Raw genomic sequence first — 19,416 nt, 5'->3', positions numbered from 1 at the left:
TAACGAAAAAGCTTAAAACGAAGACTTCGTTGAAGATCATGGCATGATACTTCTTACATAAGGAAGCTTTCACAAGAAGTCTATTCTCATACTTTCTATCTGCGAAAGAAGGAGTCGTCAGTGAAACATAGGTATGTTTTCACTCGGATAAGCCAAATAGGCGGGACTTACCTCTTTTGTCACTAGAATTATACTGAAGGTATCTGAGTAGTTTCTACATGTTCAGGCTTCCCTTCCACCGGATTTCCTGGAGTCGATCTGAATGACGGCAGCATGTACTGCTGTACAAACAATCGGAATCGTGACAGAGCGCTAGTGTCGGGTTTTACCTCTTCTGTGTGGACTTTGGCATCTGCCTCGATGAAAAGATCTCCTTCATCGGTTTCTGTCACTCGAAAGGCTGGTTAGCTGAAGCTCGACAGAAGACGATCGGATCAAAACAGCTGCAAGCGTATGGCGGTGCGTCCAGAGAAGATTTTGAAATTCGCCACTTACCTGCGGACACATTAACATAATCATCTCCCTCATCATCTCCATCATATGCCTGTAGTTCGGCTGTGTCATGAATATTTTCACTCTCTTGTTGAATTGCGGATTCGGAATATGATGGAGCTTCTACATATTGATCTATAAAACTAATTTTATTACCTGGTCGAATATTCACCCAATTACCCATACTATCCTGAAAAAAATTAACACCATTAAATAAAACAACTAAAAAAGATTTGTTTTCAGGATAATTTGGATGAAAGAATTTAAAAGTTTTATCTTCTATATTATAAAAGAAATTTGTTTCTGATATATTACCTGAAATACTAATTAAATTCTCATCAATTTTTGAAATTGAAAATCCTGAAATATCTATAATTTCCCATGTTCCCGTTGAATTATTTTTCCATCCTCTTGAACCTGATGGTAAACAGAAATGAATTGTTCCGTTTACATCAACGATATAGCTTGATATAATTGGATTGTAAGATGTCATTTTTCGAGATTCAGCTTAATTGATTCGTGATTTTCAAGTTATTATTATGGGTTAATGGAGTAGCGATTGGAAAGATAGGAACTGAAAGAGAAAGGAATATATTCTGATTTCGATCATGCCATTATTTATATCCTCCCCATGCAAGGTGGTGGTGTACCGGACACTGACATACTTGGAAAGAAGGTTGAAGGAAGTCGTATTATATGACGAAACTGCCTCGAGACAGATTACGATGTATACAGTAATATGACTACAAACTCTTACGCATTCAATTCGACAACCCTAAAGACGGAGACGACTGCCACTGTCAAAAACACTTACGGATCGTTTGCATCTTTGTATATGGACTGTGCGAGTGATTAGGACTGCGATTCCACCGTATCTACGACGTGTTTAGCTTGAAGTCTGGCGTGCTTTGACAATCACTCTAGAAGGTATTCATACCATTTACAACGCATAATATGAGAACCTCGATAAAGAGCAAAACATAGAGATACACGAAAGAAGGGGCAAAACTATCAGAAATAAACAAGAAGTACAGTATATGAGCATTTTATCCTTCCCCATCCAATATGAAGAGAATCGCTATAATCCGAAGAACCAGATGGTTGTCTAGCAATTTCTCGGTTTATTATGATCTTCCCATCCCTGTGGAATTAAGTGGCCCAGTGAGAACGACACCAGCGAGAGGAATGTGAATATGACACTTACCCAACTTTTTCTTTGATTATAGTATGGGATTTCTCTTCTTCCTGATGATCCCCTTAGAGGTTGTTTATCATCATGTGAACTTTGTCTGTCAAGGGATTTGTTTTGTCCCACTGTAAGTGGAGGATCGGAAATTGCTTATCAGTATCCAAGTGGATATATATGTATAGTCCCATCAACTGACCGAGATTCCATAATGTCTTAGGCTCAAATTTCACCTTGTTCTTGATATTCTGATAAGGGATTACTTTATTTAAAAGGAAATTAATTGGGGAACCTGTAAATCTCAATATGTTGTCTGTCTTCTCAGAAGTAACACCATATTCGCATAAGGTTAAAAAATTCCCATCTTTTGAAATGAAAATGAAAGATTTGTTAAAAGGGTATTCAGGATGAGTGAAATTAATTGAACCATCTTTTAATGATATTTTAATATCTTTATTTGAAATTTTTTGTTTTTTTGTTTTTGGATTTACGCTTTGATAATTTTTAATATATATTTTATTATTAATACCTTTTGATATTCTGAATCCAGATATATCGTAAAATCCCCAAATTTCGTTGGATGTGCTTTTCCATCCTTTTGATCCGATTGGAGTTGTAAATTCAATAAAATCATAATGATTATCGTTATCGAATTGATACTCAGAATGATTTGATACAAGAGTTGTTGATGACATTCCGTATGAGAATATTTAGTTGATTTGGTGAAAGATGATTTATGCTTGGAATTGTCATGTAGCGATAGAATGAGAAGATGAAGAAGATGGAGACGAACAAAAGAAGCGGAAATGATGGTTATATATCTTTACTCACAATACTGAATTTGAAGCGATAACCCAATTTGAGAAGTGCGAAGCTTCTATAAGGTTGCGTACAATTTTAGAGTCCAGAGCAAAACCTAAATCGAAGAAGTAAGTACGAATAGCCAAACCATCATGCTACATTTGCGAGTCGAGACAATTAGGTTGAATGCATAAGCATAGAAGTATGTAAGTATATATATAAATCATTCCTCCTCATTCCGTCATTAACAATTGGCATTAATATCGATAAACCTCATGATATCTTATAATTCAATGACAGGTCCCGAACAACATTTACAACCTTCACTGAAATCTAATTTCCCCATACAAAGTCCTCTGCTGATATCAAGTGATACTTTGCGTTGTTGATTCTCCTTATTGACAAATTTCGGTATATACACTTTATGTTTCTTCTCTGACTTTCGTGATTGATCATCTATAGAGCTAGTAGGTAGATATGAAGATAAGAACGAAACAGCAGAATTGAACCCCGAATTAGAGTGTATATCCCGTTCATTGTCGAGCTCTTTCGAGAGATGTTGTTTGACAGGTTCAGAAAAAGACCTTGGCGTAAGGTCGTACGTTGAGGTATGTTCGATGTCATTGGTAGGAACAACGAAACAAGGTAGATCCATTCCATTGCACTCTTCAGCGTGTTCCGCACTGACACTTCTCTTCAGTACCGTTGATAAACCAAAGAACGATTCTCTCTTTTTCGACTGAGACTGAGCGGATTTGCTTGGGGAAGGATCTTTGGGAAAGCCCCACCCTTTCATTCTTGTGAGAGTGGGATCTTGACTAGCCGGAGTGAATAGATCTTCTGCTTCGATCCTGGGTGACACTGCCTGAGTCAGGGAAGCGGGAGTAACGATGGGTGTAAAGTTTGTCGAAGCCGTTTCAGGAATTTGCTGAGGAAATCCGAAAGTGGGAGTCGCTGTCAGAGGCTCATCATTGACATCCACTTCATAAGACTGCATATGAGGCCGGGAAATCTCTGCCAATTGGCTTAAAGCGTGTTCTTTGGCTTTGCGTTCGGCTTCGAGGGATGTGGTGAGATTGAATAGCTGTGCCCTCATCTCGACGATGAGGCGAGATTCAGCTGTATGGGATTCAGGTGAACGTTCGGTAGGCATGGAAGAAACGCTTGATAAACGATCACCAACTATGATCGATACGGGATACAATCAGCTAAGCCCTTCCGGTGTATGACAACCTCATGAATGGCTTACGCTTTCTGACCCTTTCCCTCAGTATCGTACTTTCCTTCCTTTCAATCTCAAGCTTTTCTTCCAGATTGGAGCACCTCATTTTCCAGGTATCCACATCTTCCTTAAGTGCCTCTCGCTCCATCTCCATTTCGAGCTGTACATCTCTCCAAGCGGACTCCTCAGCAAAACTATCTCTCCTGCCTTTAAAGTGGAATTCATCTTCAGATTCGTTTGGTTCGGGGATAGGGGATGTCCACATCGAGTGCGCAGGTAACGGAGAGCCTTCTTCATCTACTTCGTCAAGCCCACCTAATATCCTTCCGGATCCGGAGTTATCGATTCCTAGCCCTACTAACGTTTTAGGTCGGGGACAAGGCCGGATACTTGATTTGCTGGCATTGCCCCAGCCGTGAAAGGCGGATGACTTCGGACTACCAGATCTAGTTGGTAGAGGGGATGATACACTTTCAGGTGACAAAACGTTTTTACCCATAGTCAAAGACAGGTCGTGAGAGGAAGAGGAGCTGTCATCCTTCTTATAAGAGATTGAGCTGCCCCTTGAGCCTAATCCAGGTGCGGGTCTCCTACGACTGGAGAACCCTGCAGATTTTGGCGTGGAACTCGTAATCGGTGTTGAACATGTGGATCCAATGTTTAGTGGTTTAGGTCTCCCTCGACCTATTGATCCATAACCTTTAGTAGGTGAAGATGGCGAAGCGTTGGACTGCCGGGGAGACGAAAAAGACTGCACACTATCAAGGGAGCCTTGTGGAGGTGTAGAAGTGGAAAAGTTCATCGACGAGCCCAATCGCAACTCTCTCAGGCGATGAGGAGTAGGTTCCACGGTGACAGGAGAAAGGATACCCTCCAGCTCACTAGAACAGGTTCTTGTCATATCAGTTGGAGTATCGGTATCTGCAAGATCCGCGTCGTCCTCCTCAGATTCATCAACTTCAGCTAAAGCACTGAGCTGACGGTTGATTGACGGTCGTTTGGCCACAGCTGTGGGGAGATCCATCCCGAAGTTCGGGACATCATCTTTACCAAAATCTTTGGCCAAGCCAAAGCCGAAACCTGACCATTTTTCGACGGGAGACTGCTGTTCACTCGGTGATCCCCAAGAGAACGGCGAGGACGAAAACCCCGAAGATGTGGAAATGGCGGATGCGGTGAGAGGAGGTAATGTCAAGGAAGAGGGACGACTGAAGAAGCCTGAACCTGAGCCTGAACCGAATGCGCCAGAAAGAGGTCGATTGGAAGAAGCGACTGAAGATGAATCTTCGTCATCCAGGTCTGGCAGACTAATCTCCGCTACTTGCGGTTCCACTTCGGGCGATCGAATTTGCGAAGGTCCACCTGTAAGCTTTTCTAATGCTTGTCGACGAGAGACTTCCCGTTCTTTTTCTGCTTCCGCGCCTCTGCCTGACGGTTCGAACTTTAACCTTTGACCTGTGATGGGGCTAGATAATCGGGATCGGCTAGCAATGTCGCCGATACTGGTAGGTGAACAAGGTGAAGATGGTATACTGTTGGAAGGCGGAATGCCAAGGGAGTTGGGTCGTGCACCTGAAAGCTTGAGGTTCGGCAAAGATATCGAGTTCGATCGCGTATGTGAATGTCGCTTTCTGGCTGGAGTAGGGGGCGACGAGGGCAGGCTTGCCAAATTTGTTTTCGCTGAAGCAGCGGTTGTAGGAGATTCGAAGGCTAGAGGTGTAGCCTGTGTGACGAGGAAACTTGGGGGTCGAGATAGTGGCGTGGATAGTCTGTTGAGATTCGGTACCGAAGCTGAAGAAGTAGGAGAAGCGAGAGGTGAGGCGGAGGGGAGATCTTCGTTAAATAGTGATTGAGAAGGAAGTAGTGGTTGCTGATGACGGCGTTTGGGAGGAAATGTTGACATTGGAGGTTTTGAGCCAAAAGAAAACGATGTCAACCTAGCAGCTACTTCTTCGTGGTTTTTATCAGGCAGGATACTGGGTTGCAATTGTAGACTAGGAGGATCAAGCGAGGGTGTAGCGGATATAGCGAGAATTTCCTTTGGAGCATCGAAAACACCCATGATAGACGGTCTTGACAGCCCTTGACCCGATAGCATATTCGTCGAAACAGATATTGAGGATCTCTGTCGTCTATGAGCTTGACTATCCGATCGCTTATGCCTATGTCCGCTATTTGACGGCTTGAGAGGCGTTTCAAAGTCAAAATCCTTAGCTTTGCCTGTGCTCGATGATCGCGAGTGAGACGAAGGAAAGGTGAAGGGCGAGTTGATGCTTGCTTCGGTGGTGAGAGGCATTGCCTTTGTGGGAGAAGGTGGTTTAGAGGAAGAGGCTGATGAAGATCCCATTGGAGACGTGTCTGAGTTGTCAGATGTTCGAGATGCTCGAAAAGTCTGCAGCTACCATATGAGTCAGAAAGTATATCCTGCAGTACAAATGGCATTTGGAGCTGCGGTTGTGATCAGGACAGGACTCACTTTCTTTCGAGCAGAAGCCAACCGCAAAGCTCGCTTGTCCTCTTCTGATCCAGACGAACCCGAACTAGCACTATGAGCCACGAAAGACATCCTTCCCTTCTATTACTGGATATGCTACTTTAGATACTTTAAGAGAGTGACAACAATGCTGAATTACCAATCGCGTGAACAAGATGAAAACAAGTTGACTGAATCGGGCAGACTGGGTCCTTTATGACAGGTTGATCGATCGTAAGGCAGGGGTAATGTATAAATTCTTTTCGTAAATCGTAAAATAGATATCAATATATTCGTAAATGAGCGTGACGATAAAATGAGTGAATGTGGTCGGTATTGATAGTCGTGAGTGATTAGGTAGCGACTTGATGAATCATGAGTAGGTGAGGATAAGAAAAGCAGAAGAGTTGATGTTGAAGGGCAGAGTTGAACTTCGTTTGTTGATATTTCCTTACTTTGCAAGTTTTTTGATGTTGGCGTACCGAGCAGTGTGTTTACACACAGGCTAAAGAGGAACAAAGCGCGTAGAATATGGGATGATCTGTGCTTTGTTCAAGGTACCATATGACCGGCCGGAAATAGCAGTTGATCAACTAGTGTATGGCTCCTTTGATCTTTATTCTCTAAATCCAATTCGATACCGGGCGCCGGGTATGTCGTATAAGAGACTGTCAGGAGAATCTAAACACAAGTTACAGTAAGATTGAATGGCGTCAAGCCAGAATGAGTATGATCGAAGAAGTTGGTCGTAATGAAATGGGCGAATGATCTGCGAGGCCAAAACACCTTGAGATTAACACCATTTCCAGATCAGATCCTACAAAACACTGACAAGAGGTCAAAGCGTTATTGCGGCAGAGACTTACTTTAATTTTGAAGGAGGACCGGGCGAGAGGTGATTTTGATGATGATGAAGAAGCGTAAAGTATCAAAAGGTGATCGTATCTTATATGCGGAATGAAGTTGACAGGAATCCTCGATATTCTGAATTGAATCTAAATCTGAAACGCGTTTGATTCTTTGTTTGTTTTGATCAAATATTTTTTAGTCTAAAGATGTTCTAGTTTAATTCGACGATAAAAATCACACAATAAACTCTTTTCATTTATACTACAAAAATGATCTCTATAGCAATGATTATGAGAGTAATGCTTTCCTCGGTTATAAATCTGGTCAGAGTAATGTTCATCAACCTTGTCGAATGATGGGTATACAGACAATAAGTTCTGAGTTTACACGGACCACCGCGCCGATCCTATCGATTTAAAGAGACGCGTTTTTTGTCTGGCGTACCAGCAGAGGGAATTTAATTGATTTTGATTTTGATTTTTGATTTTCTAATACCTGAATTAACGTTATCCGCAAAAGATCATCTTCCCGCGTGGTCAGAGGAGGTGCCTAGAAATAAATGAAATCATCCATCATTTCTCTCTTTTTCTGATCTTTCTTTTCGTCAAAGGGGATACCCAAAGCCAAGAAGATCGTAGTCGTATGACGAATATGATGATGTAGATATGATTCATGACTATTCATCGTTGACTACCATCAGAGCATAGTCATATTCTCATATGCTCGTGAGTAATGTTATGAATGACTGCAAAAAAGCTGACGAGATATTATCAACAGTCATAGCATGAATTTGGTGAAGTCGCATTAGAAATCTTCGGACACATATACAATCTCTAACGAATACTGATATACATCTGGATGTTGATTGCACCCCTTAGCGACGCCCCTATCTGATCATTTTCTCTGCTCTCTCCCAGCCGCCTCGAAATTGCTGATGAGCTGACGCTGTACCACTATGGAAGCTGACGAGATCTTACGATTTTAAGCGTCGTCAAGGTCCACACTTATGGTACAATCAGTGAAATCACCGTGGATAGATATATAATCCAATATTCTTCTCATAAATTTCGATTTCTCCTCCCTCCTTTATCAATCATCTTGAAGAATTTGAATGCCTATCAAGCGAAATTTCTACTACGCTTATAACGACATTCAAGTTATACCACGCAAGATGAGAACCCCGATTTTATCCAGCCCCAAAACACCAACTCCGCATAGTCGGAATTCGTATCAGCTCGCAAAATCCGCACCTCTTGTCTTGTACCCTACTCCTCAGTCCTCAGTCGATATCGCTTCTCCTCGCAAATCGATTTCTTCACCTTCTTCCGGGAGATCATCCCCCTCTTCCAAAAATCGAGATACTTCAAGCGATGGTTCCGATTCCGATGATGAAATCGCTGAATACCTCAGAGCTCACGATGAGCTGAGAAAATTATAGTAAGTCTAGATCGTTACCGTAAAATTCTCTTGATTTTAGCTTACTGAATATATATATATATGATAGCCCCCACGACGACAAAGTACCTCACAGCCGAATTTGCGTACTTGGTGCTCAAAGCGCTGGAAAAAGTAGTTTGTAAGTGTCCAGAAAGTTCAGATACATCGTTCATACTTCATAAGCTTATGTCAGGTCCTGCATAGTCTCAGCTCGTTAACTGGAGTGAGTACCAACACCGCAATCTTCAATGCATGGCAAAGTACTAATGACACAAATTCATAGATTGACCTTTATTGTGCTGTTCGAAAAGCAACTTCGTGGGTCATCCACTCTTTTCTTGATAAAATCATGTGCTCACTTGTTATCTTAGCTGTCGAACTCTTATCTCTTCCCGTCGAGGTGGAATCGCTTTCAAAGCTGAGATATTCATACTCGTCCTGAACATCGAAACGAACGAAGCGAGGTCTGTGCCTTTCGCTACCAGCATCTCTGACGTCGCTGAGATGGGAGAGATCTGCCATTGGGCAGGAGAAGAAGCTAGACGAACAGACAATGATTTACGAGATGTCAGGTGAGCAAGTTCTCGTCTTTTCATGTTGTCAAGGGTAACCTGCTGACCTCACTCATTTCGCAGGCCTTGGTCCGAATTGGTCACCATGGACAATGAGGGGAAAAAAGATGGTGAAGCGGATTGGCCAGAGTTCACAAGAAATGTGGTGGTCATCAATGTAAGCCTTCTACAACATCGATGATGTGAGCTGACGCAAGAATAGGTTATTGGTCCTGATCGACCCAATTTTGATATTGAAGATCTTCCTGGTAAGCATTATAAAGTCTTGATTCCACCTTGCTGATTCGCCATTGTTCGTACTCTTAGGATTGAACGGGCATCATATACCATTTAGTATGTGATTGCACTGCATCGCAAGCGTCTTTCAATCGAGCTGATGAAAGATAACAACAGAAATGGTATCAGATTGTATTTCTCAACCTCAGAATCTCATTGTTCTTTGCCTTTCGGCTGGATCAAGTGAGTCATGCATAACAATCACGCTTACGATGTCAGTATGCTAATGATGCAGTAGAGGACGCATCACTGGCCGATCCCGAGATCAAATTAGCTCGGAAGTTTGATCCCACGGGAGCACGAACAATTGGTTAGTATAGTAGTATCATAGCCGAAGAGTCCCTGTAATACTGGATCTGCGCGCTGATGGTAGATGATAGGTGTAATTACCAGAGCAGATCAATTGATTCCCACTCTTGAAGTTGGTTCAACCTTCATCGATTACCTGCTTGATTTACGCGATCACCTTGGGGAGTTTCGACCTCAAGGTCTGTGGTGGCCTCTACGTCTCCGCAACCACCAAGAAAGAAGCAAAAAAGCTTCTTTACAACATGTTCGAGACCTGGAGAGGGAACTCTTTTCCGAGGAGGATTGGATAAAGATTCAGAATCAAATTGGGCGAGAATTTGGGATTGGAAAAGTGGCAGTAAAATTGGAGGAGATGTTTGGCTCGAAAGTCAGAGAGAAGTAAGTCTGCCATTCATTGCTTGATACTTTACGTTACTGAAGAAATTATTAGTGTGATTTTGCTCAAGAAGTCGCTCCGGGATTCTATGCAAATTCAAAATGAATGGATGATCAATAACCCCTCAATAGAAGATCCTATCGGCACATTGCACGATATTATCATTTATCGATTTTCTGATCTGCTTGATACAAAAATTCGTCGCTCAAACCAATCTGGTCAATTAGTGGATCTGCAAACAAAACTCGAGGCAGATATCCAGAAGGCGGTGCCTGAATTCATGCCATTCCTTGTAGATGAAGGCGTACCGGAAGGATATCAGTCATTCTGGAAATCGCAAGGTTTCCATGTCGATCACCAAGATCGAGTTTTTGTTGATACACTTTTAGGGAGCATCCATGAGTGAGTCTTATCATATGACTCTGATGTCTGGACACTGCTGACTTCAGCATCACGACTAATTAGGTATACGAGCCGAAGAAATCCGGATGAAATTGATTCAAGGGCGATCATGCGATCTTATCAAGAGAAGTATGTCAATAAATGGGATACAATAACGAAGCACCATGTGATCTCGTTATGGGCAGAGGTAGACAAGCTGTTGTTAGAGGTCGCCAAGGAAGTTTGTGGAGAAAACGTAGTATTGCGAGATACTCTTCTGTAAGCACGATGTCGGTAAATATCATGTACAGCAGAGCTAATATCGAGTGATGACGACAGTGAACGACTGGACAATCTGACTTATACGAATAAAAGTGAAACTTCCAACTTTATCCAGGAGATGATAAATCTTTTCTCTTCATCTCCTGAAGATCTGATATGCCCGTCGAAATTTCGCCTCAAAAACCTCAAAGACGAGGCCTACAGACACTATCACAAACATTTGAATCAGTCTTGGCAGACCATCACAACAAATACAGGATCTTCTGGGTCCTCATCACCTGCAAGCTCCGTTCCTAGATTGCTGCATGACATCATATCACCTGAAGACCGAGAGAAATGCGCCCGATTTCAAGCTAATATTGGTTTGAACATGATGAGCTGGGCGATCGAATTCTCGTCAATAGTAGGCAAACAGGCTCAATCTCGCATAACCGAAAGATTCACCAAGAATGTAGCCCCTGCTCTCCGAAAGGGCATGCAGCTGGACCAGGTGACTGAAAATGTTAGAAAAAGGGCAGGTGATTTGTTCGAGAGTGACAAGAAAAAAAAGAAGGATAGGGTTATGAGGATGAAAGAGATGACGAAGTTGAGCGAGATACAGTGAGTTTATTGTGATATTTATCCAATTTCAAACGCTGATGATTGCTCGATAGGCAACATCTTGACCGGATCTCTGAATTCTGAATGATGTAAGGAAATCTCAAAGGTGAATGATCATCTTTGAAGTCGGATTTGATGGCGAGAAAAGGTTTATTGAGTTCCACAACAGAATCACGAGGAACAAAAATAGTACGGATATTCATCTACAATATATCATGCATATATACATCTTGTATCTTCTAGAATGCATAAATATACCCAACCCTGCATCTAATAGGCAGCAGCTGCAACGAGTTTTGTCAATTCTGTAAGATAAAAGGTATCGTTAGCTTAATATTGCATTGCCCAAGACTTCTATTCATGAAGAGGTCGATGGAAGTTTGACTTACGGTTAAGTTGAACGTTCTCCTTGACTACACCAGCCTTTACATCATTATCCCCATTCTTAGGTATGATAGCTTTTTCACCTTCAAATGTCCATCCAACTTTCTCAATCCATTCATTTACTTCTGATCCATTCAAGTTTAACCACCTTGAAAGTTGTGTAAGTGTGATAGAGGAGAAACAAGATGCTATTGAAAGAGAGAATTGAAGCCTGAGATCATCGATTGGATGAGCGTGGGAAGGTAAAAATCGAGATTTGAGAACTGAACCGAGGTTATAAATTAGCATAATAAATGGAAAAGTAGCAAATACCTCTTAGACATCACTCTAAATTTTACTCACTGTTGGCAGCTTCTGAATCTCCATTAAATTCAGTCCAGAATTTAGTAAATTGACAAGTTCTGATTAAATCATGTAAATTTGTTAGATATGGGACTAAAATTGATAATGATTCATCGTCTGATTCAATATCATGAAGGATTGCCTAAAAGTACATTATCGAATTAAATGTTATTCTCTGTAATTGCTTTCGAACAACGGATGAAACAATCAACTTACAGTAGGTTCTCTTAATAAACCTAATGATAAATTAAAATCTGGTCCATGTACAGTAGAACTTAAAGATTTAATTAAAATGTGAATGATTATATCAGGATTAGAATGTTGAGGATTAAATTGATATAATTTCAAAATTGCTAAATTTGCGAATAGATCATATTGACCTTCTTTAATTTGAGAAAGAAGGTATTCTTCCATATATGGTAAGTTAGTTGGGTTATATCGGTCTAAGGGTAGGAAGAGAGAGAGAAAGTCAGCTCAAAAACCTCGGTTGCGAGTTAAAATTCCTCGTTGATAGCGATGCTTCTCAGTAAATCGCAAGTCAAGTCAACGCATGGAAGAAAAGAAAGTAACTCACCAACACCATGAATTAATTCGTGAATGACTTCAGGTCGAGTTTCAGGTGAATGCCAATCGGCCAAATTCTTCTTAGGTACTGCTACAGTCATTTTATCGATTGTACTGTAATTTGAGAATCGATTTTTAGATTAATTTGTTTGGTTATTTTGATTTATCACTATGTTGAATGGTAACAACGATGATTTCGAGACAAAAGACGAATTCGAGGAAAACGATGATTTAAAGCACGTGGCAGTATCACTCGAATATCACCCTTCATTGCATCACTCTGGATGAGTTTATGCCACATCATGACAGTCTTGTGTTTACGCTTGGGCCCCCTCATTTCATCTTCTTTCGAGACGCGTCAAATGTGAGAAATCAACGAATTCATGATAAAGTCAAGAACAATTCAATGCTTTTTTATCCAGCACAATCAGATAGTCAGCTTACTGCACAAATTCCGATGACGAATCAAGGAAAGATATGACCACTCCAGAAGCTCCTGTTGGAGCTAAAGTGTCAGTAACAGCTGGTATAGGATATGTTAGATGGACAGGATTTAATCCAGCTTTCGCAGCTGGTAAATGGGTTGGTGTTGAGTTGTAAGTGTTATTGATCAGCTAATCATCAAACAAAACTGATGAAAAAGCTCATGTCAAATTCTGTACGTTAGACTTGAAGCAGGAGGCAAGAATGATGGATCTGTCAAAGGCGAAAGGTATTTCGACTGTCAGCCTAATCATGGTGTCTTCGTCAGACCAAGTCAAGTAAAAATACTTGAACTCCCCACTAGAAGTGTACCCTCAACCGTCAGTCGATCTCCCATAGATGCGAAGTCATTTCCTGCTGATTGTGAGTATAGCCAAGAGGACCCACATCCCAAGCACTGGCAACTCCTGCCTCTATCAAACCACCGCCCACGCCAAACTCCAGATTATCTTCCGCTGGACCTTCACGAGCATCTTCCCCTCAAAAACCCGCAACTCGACAGGCTACCATACCCGAAACACCCCCAAGAGCTGTCTCCCAACCTGTTTCAAGCCCAGCTCAGCCGTCTCTCGCTAGACGGGCTTCCTCTACCGCTACTCCACGTACAAATGTGACTAGTGGAACCTCGAAAAGACCGCCATCGGTAGTGGGTAGAGCATTAACTTCACTCACTTCTCAAGTTGAAATCGCAGAGTTTACTCAAGATATACCTAAAAAATCTGGAAACATGTCACCGCCCCCACTGCCTCGGCAAGTGATTTCACCATCCCCCTCAACATCAGGTAAAAGGGTAGTTTCGCCTACACCCAGTACTTCGTCCATGGTAGGAATATCACCTAGACCGATACCAACAAGGTCAATATCTTCTACTCTATCACCCGCTTTCGAATTTCCCCCTACGCCCGAAGTAGTCTCCACAACAACACCCTACCAAGCCGCCTCAGGCGAACTGCCAGACAACGATGGAGGTGTCTTTACGCAAAAAAGGGAATTAGAAGAATTGCGAATCAAAATTAGGATATTAGAGAATAAGAAACACGAAGATCAAGAAAGGATCAAGGTTCTGGAAAGTCGGGTGGGGGAAGCGGATACACTACGAGCAGCTCGAGTGAAGCTACAAGGTATGTCCGTGGCTTTATTTCCTAATCGAGGGGGAGAAGCTGATTATCGTAAAACGGTGCGGACAGCTAAATTCCAAGAACTCCAAAGTTCTTTGATCACCGCGCAGAAATCTTCGCGTGATCTACAATCGGAAAACAATTTGCTGGAAGTTAAAGCTGCTGAAGCAATGGACCAGCTTGAGATGGCCGCTCTAGACCGAGAGGTCGCAGAGGAGAAAGCTGAAAGTGCTGAAATGGAAAAGGAGAAACTGAACGAAAGGATACAGGAATTAGAGCTTGAAGTAGCTGTTCTCAAGGAAGAAAACGGTATGTAACACGCATTTCAGGTCGGACTGATCCCCCAAGCCGGAAGTCCTGATTATTTGATTGTGCTTTCAGAGGAATACGAGAAACCCGTTTCGGGCTTAGAAGGTGAACGGACAAGTCTAGCTTTCATTCAGCTCGAAAAGCATAATGAAAGGTTGAAAGAAGCTCTAATTAGGTGAGGTTCAGCTGCGAGGACATCCAAGATGTTAGCAGACAGCTAACTGATAATCCATTATCAGATTACGCGATGTTTCGACCGAGGCTGAACGTGATCACAAGACAAAAGTTGCCGAGATGGAAAAGGAGTTGACGGTTCAAGAAAACCTGTTCAGCGAGTATCAGTCACGCAAGCGTTTCTCATGCTATAAGCTGATTTATGAATTAGGTCAACTTGAATTGGCTGAAGCTAAACTTGCGAATGCCGAAGCTCAAGTGGAAGATCTCAAACTTCAGCTTGATGATGCCCTGGGCGCTGAAGACATGCTCGAACAGCTGACCGAGCGGAACTTGCAGATGGGAGAGGTATATCATGTGTTCACGACTTTACATTCTTGCCAGCTGACCTTGACACTTCTTTTCAGCGTATCGAAGAGATGCGTGTCACAATCGAAGATCTCGAGGCTCTTAAGGAGGTCAACGACGAGCTTGAAGAAAACCACGTAGAGGCTGAAAAGACATTGAACGAGGAGATACGTGAGTCTAATAAACTTGCTGCTTATATCGATCAAAGGCTCAACAGCATGCTATAGATTCTCTAACCTTGCAACTGAAAGACGAGCAAGCTAGAGCAGTGGACGTTGAGAATGTTGTGCTGGACATGGAAGCTACCATCAACCAGTTCCGAGATCTTGTATCGAGCTTACAAAAGTGAGCTCGAATGTTTTCGGTAAAAATAATCAGTAGCTGATGTTTGCACAGCGAGATCGATGAGCTTCGTATGCAACAAGCAAACGTTGTATCGGAAACAGCGTCCACATCGAAAGAAGCGCAAGCCCTCATGAATCTGAACTTGAAATTACAGTCTACAGCTGTGAAAGCTCAATCAAAGACTGTTGACCTAGAACTGAAAAAGCTAGAAGCTGCTCAACTGGCAGAGCATCTCAAGATCGTCATCTCGTACCTCCCAGACGCATACAATGAGACCGAGGTCGACTCAACAACGATATATTTGTTCTTCGGAAGACTTTCTGCCAAAATCGATATGTTGATTTCCATCATCTCACATATGCACGGGCTGCCGGCTTCCGTGCATTCAGCATCTTCAGAAGCTCTAGTAGGGGTCTGTGAATTGAAAGGCAAACTGAGACACTTCAGCGGGTTGAACAAGAGGTTCTACGCTATACTCAAACGATGCACCCCGGATGATTGGTTGACTCTGGGTAAAATGCTCAGCGAGTTGGGAGGCGTTGAGAATAAGGTAGACGGGTGGTTGATGAGCGTTAAAAACGACGAATTCAACGAAAGCGATTGCGCCAGAGAACTTGCAAGGTAAGCCCAATGGACCGCTTTAACCTCATACATTGAGCTTGTGCGAAGGCTGATCGATAAATTCGTAGCTTGATCGCTCAATTTGATCATCTAAGCGAGACAACCTTCAACAAGTCTCAACTAGATATCGGAGAACAACAACTAGCATTAGCCTGGAACTTCGATTCCGATCTTGACAATTTCGCAGCTGCTGTCGGGTTCGCCAGGCAAGCTATTGTGGGATTGACGAAAGAAGATGGTCAGTCCAATTTTCTTGAATATTTAAGTCAAGCTGCACTGACGCAACCTGATGTGTCAGATATTGTTATCGATGTTGGGGAGTCAAATCTCGAAGAAGGCATATATGAGCCTGTTCAAAGAATCCTGGATTTAGTCAGGAGTGTCAAGGTACCTTCTGGGTGAGCTTCGCTGTCTTCACAAACCCAATGGCAGCAGCTGACAGATTGACGTGCAGCAAATTGGTTGCACAAATAGAAGAAATTACGTCATCTTCTTGTGCTCTCCTACCGGATCTTGCGCTAGCTTTGGGTGACCTAGCTCACAGTGTATCGAACGCTGTTGATTTAGCAGTACAAGTGAGCTAGTTCACTGCGTATCGCCTTACCTCGAGCTGACACGTTCCACTTCAGCTCGCTCAAAGGATCGGAGCTCACGTCACTACATTGCGTGCTACCAAGCAGCCATTGCGTTTATTGGACATCGAGCGATTCCTTGTTGAGATCACGGCCGAATCGTCTGCCGATTCCGATTCTCATCCTTGGGAATTAATAGCTATGTTTGTGACTCGGCTGGGAAGTGGGCTGGGCAATGTACTTCCGAGAATCAAAGAGGCTGTCAAAGGTGCACATTTGATATCGAGTAAGTCGACTATTAGAGCTCTTGATAATGCCAGTATGCGACCCGGTTCACTGATCAATGACTTGTCGACTTCATAGTGGATGTATCACCGCCATGGCTCGGCCGAGTCGCTGTCATCAAAGAAGCTGCAACCTTCAACGCTGATACGGAAAGAAAAGTGGTGATGCTTTCGGAAGAACTGAAAGATATGCTCAGGGAGGTCAAGATCAGGGTGAGATCATTTATAGATCTCCTGATTGTTGAGCCTTCCGCTGATGACTTTAGATTCTCCAGGATCAAAACCTTCAGGAAGCAGGAGTCAAGGTAGAAACTCTCGAACGAAGACTAGAAGCATCAAGGAAACAGGTCAGCTATCTCATGAACGATTCCCATATGTTAGCTGACGTTACCTCGAAATAGGGTGATACAATCATCGAGCTTGAGAATGATGTTGCCAAAGCCAAGAAACAAGAGAAAGTGTACGAAGAGGCTATCGAGCAACTACAAGCTGAACAAGATGCTTTGGAGGCTGAGAATGCCAGATTGAGGAAATCTCATGGGCAAGCGCAAGGTGATAGGCAAGGTGAGCTATTTAATACACATCCTTATCATCTAGCGGGAATAGTACAGCTGATGATTGGTGAATTAGGTCACGCTACCTCGACACCTGGAGGTACATTTGAACCAATCTCAATCGGATCAAGTGGATTGGGTTCTGAAACAAGTACGTCAAGCGAACAAATTGAGAATCTTCGAAATTGTATAAGGTTTTTGAGGCATGAAAACGCCTTATTGAAATCGAAAGAATTTTATAACGACTTTTACTCTTTATCTCCAATCAAATATACATCGTCTATACCAAATCTTACGTTGACAACACCGGAAAAATCACCAAAATCGATTAGATCAGATTCGTCTTCAGAAGATGAAGATGAAAATGGACCAATTACACCAACAGATAAATCAATCCTCAAGCATAACATACAAGTTGAAAGTAAATTATTATATAATTCACTTATAAATTTCAAAACCAGTTCTAAAGTTATTGATATTTCGAATATCAAAAATGATAATAAATGGAAAAGAAGAAACAATCTACCTGAATATCAAATTTTAGAATGGAAAAATAAAGAAAAAAAATTAGAAAGAAGATTAGAAGGATTGAAAGAAAGGTTTAATGGATTGAATAAGAGGTCTTGAATGTGATTTCGAAGTCAGAGGACAGAGGTCCGCTTTTGTGCGTTATTTTTTGTATATTGCGATGCACGTTACTTGTCCTACTTATTGGGGGCTTATTTTTTGGGTTGGCGAACTAAGCGTTTAGTTTGTAGTCTGCGCTCAAAATCCCTAATTTGGTCAATGCGATTATATTCTTCTTGTATTGACATTTTGACTCATCCACTTATGAAAGAAGATGTATGATATATTTTTCATTTCATACTTCTCTTTTTCTTCTGCAATTCGGTTTCGATACAAATTCATAAATCGAAAAACAAAAAATGTCATCCACAAAAGCTCCTCGTAAGTTTAGTTTTTTTTTTTTCTATTTTGTTCATCCATCTACAAGATAATTACCAAAATAACACCTTTTTTCAATTCTTACATACGAATTAGATCCACCTCTTAATAAATGGGAAAAAGAAGTAATAAGACAAAGTGGAGGATGGATAAATTTTTGATAACAATTTGGATATTAAACAAATGATAAAGAAGCATATGAAATGGTTAAAGCTTTAGGAGTTCAACTTGAAGGACTTGTTCAAGATCATAATGATTTTTCAGATTAAAGAAAGTGAAATTCATTTTAAAATCTAAGTCTGAATCAAAATCAAAATCAAAATGGAAAAGTCAAAATCAAATTGATTTAGGATTTTTGAAGAAATGTGAGTTTTTTTTTAAATTTCATTTGTCAAATTGTATTTTGACAGTGTTTGATGATTTCGCGAAACTTGATTTGATTATTGGATTTTTCTTTAGAGTCATTAAGAGAATGGAAATGTCAGAATCGGAATTCATTCTATATCTCTTGTATGTTAGATTTATATTTGAATACGGGTGTAGATTCTTCAATGAGTGGTTATACTAGTCAAACATCCACCAAAGTGGTTTGTGCAAACGATTCTTGAGCTCACTTGTTGATTTCTTCAAAATTACATGTTATCAAGTTGATGCTGCACACAACTCTACAAAGCTAAGCTAGATTGGTGTTTTGGACTTTTACTCTTTTCGCGTTGAGTAACCCTGAAACTCCAGCTGGTAAAAAGTGACTAGTGAGTCAGCGCCTGTACACTTGGCTTTTTTCTTGATTTTTTATTGCGTTTCATGATTAAAACGGTGAGAATTGTTTTAATTGTTCTTTTTGCTTTTTCATTTTGTCTCATTTGTTCAAAAGTATTCTCGGGACCATAAGTATATGACCAACGATGCCAGCTACAGACGCTCTTCGTAAGTTATATTTGCCCTCTCCCATTCATAAAATCGGCCTATTATTGACAAAAGCTGATTACTTCTTCTTCTTCTTCTTCTTCTTCTTCTTCTCACCGTTCTTCGGCTAGACAGAACCACCCCTTTTACCTGCTGAAAAGGAAATTGTTAAATCATATGGAGGTTGGACAAACTTTATGCATTGTTTTGG

The 19,416-nt window shown here is 41.5% G+C and overlaps 6 protein-coding genes across 6 annotated transcripts; 2 read left to right on the top strand and 4 right to left on the bottom strand.

The window, feature by feature from the left end:
* Positions 1 to 188: 188 nt before the first annotated feature.
* I206_104777 (uncharacterized protein) lies at positions 189 to 985 on the bottom strand (the record flags this gene model as incomplete). Its single annotated transcript, XM_019154080.1, has 2 exons — positions 189 to 385; positions 496 to 985. 2 exons carry the CDS (start codon positions 983 to 985, stop codon positions 189 to 191), a joined length of 687 nt encoding a protein of 228 aa, XP_019012820.1.
* Positions 986 to 1,597: 612 nt separating this feature from the next.
* On the bottom strand, positions 1,598 to 2,373 carry I206_104776 (uncharacterized protein; the record flags this gene model as incomplete). Its single annotated transcript, XM_019154079.1, has 3 exons — positions 1,598 to 1,633; positions 1,697 to 1,806; positions 1,878 to 2,373. 3 exons carry the CDS (start codon positions 2,371 to 2,373, stop codon positions 1,598 to 1,600), a joined length of 642 nt encoding a protein of 213 aa, XP_019012819.1.
* A 389-nt stretch (positions 2,374 to 2,762) lies between these two features.
* I206_104775 (uncharacterized protein) lies at positions 2,763 to 6,267 on the bottom strand (the record flags this gene model as incomplete). Its single annotated transcript, XM_019154078.1, has 3 exons — positions 2,763 to 3,661; positions 3,729 to 6,099; positions 6,178 to 6,267. 3 exons carry the CDS (start codon positions 6,265 to 6,267, stop codon positions 2,763 to 2,765), a joined length of 3,360 nt encoding a protein of 1,119 aa, XP_019012818.1.
* A 1,927-nt stretch (positions 6,268 to 8,194) lies between these two features.
* Positions 8,195 to 11,340, top strand: I206_104774 (uncharacterized protein; the record flags this gene model as incomplete). Its single annotated transcript, XM_019154077.1, has 15 exons — positions 8,195 to 8,460; positions 8,528 to 8,599; positions 8,665 to 8,683; positions 8,744 to 8,778; positions 8,832 to 9,032; positions 9,096 to 9,189; positions 9,235 to 9,280; positions 9,339 to 9,365; positions 9,426 to 9,491; positions 9,547 to 9,618; positions 9,689 to 9,995; positions 10,048 to 10,395; positions 10,459 to 10,653; positions 10,714 to 11,256; positions 11,310 to 11,340. The coding sequence occupies 15 exons, from the start codon at positions 8,195 to 8,197 to the stop codon at positions 11,338 to 11,340; spliced, it is 2,322 nt and encodes a 773-aa protein (XP_019012817.1).
* Positions 11,341 to 11,526: 186 nt separating this feature from the next.
* Positions 11,527 to 12,647, bottom strand: I206_104773 (eukaryotic translation initiation factor 3 subunit K; the record flags this gene model as incomplete). The annotated part of the gene is made up of 5 exons (XM_019154076.1): positions 11,527 to 11,561; positions 11,646 to 11,903; positions 11,983 to 12,124; positions 12,199 to 12,425; positions 12,557 to 12,647. 5 exons carry the CDS (start codon positions 12,645 to 12,647, stop codon positions 11,527 to 11,529), a joined length of 753 nt encoding a protein of 250 aa, XP_019012816.1.
* Positions 12,648 to 13,023: 376 nt separating this feature from the next.
* On the top strand, positions 13,024 to 17,981 carry I206_104772 (uncharacterized protein; the record flags this gene model as incomplete). The annotated part of the gene is made up of 18 exons (XM_070202998.1): positions 13,024 to 13,142; positions 13,214 to 13,349; positions 13,403 to 14,150; positions 14,217 to 14,456; positions 14,529 to 14,631; positions 14,696 to 14,787; positions 14,842 to 14,978; positions 15,038 to 15,149; positions 15,206 to 15,323; positions 15,375 to 15,944; positions 16,013 to 16,182; positions 16,243 to 16,342; positions 16,399 to 16,519; positions 16,574 to 16,802; positions 16,880 to 17,013; positions 17,076 to 17,147; positions 17,202 to 17,364; positions 17,431 to 17,981. The coding sequence occupies 18 exons, from the start codon at positions 13,024 to 13,026 to the stop codon at positions 17,979 to 17,981; spliced, it is 3,915 nt and encodes a 1,304-aa protein (XP_070059099.1).
* Between the last annotated feature and the right edge of the window lie 1,435 nt (positions 17,982 to 19,416).

The sequence above is a fragment of the Kwoniella pini genome, chromosome 6 (genome assembly GCF_000512605.2).
Source record: "Kwoniella pini CBS 10737 chromosome 6, complete sequence".
Taxonomy (NCBI): Eukaryota; Fungi; Basidiomycota; class Tremellomycetes; order Tremellales; family Cryptococcaceae; genus Kwoniella; species Kwoniella pini.
The sequence above is the reverse complement of the archived record's forward strand: the minus strand, read 5'-3'. Positions and strand labels throughout refer to the sequence as shown.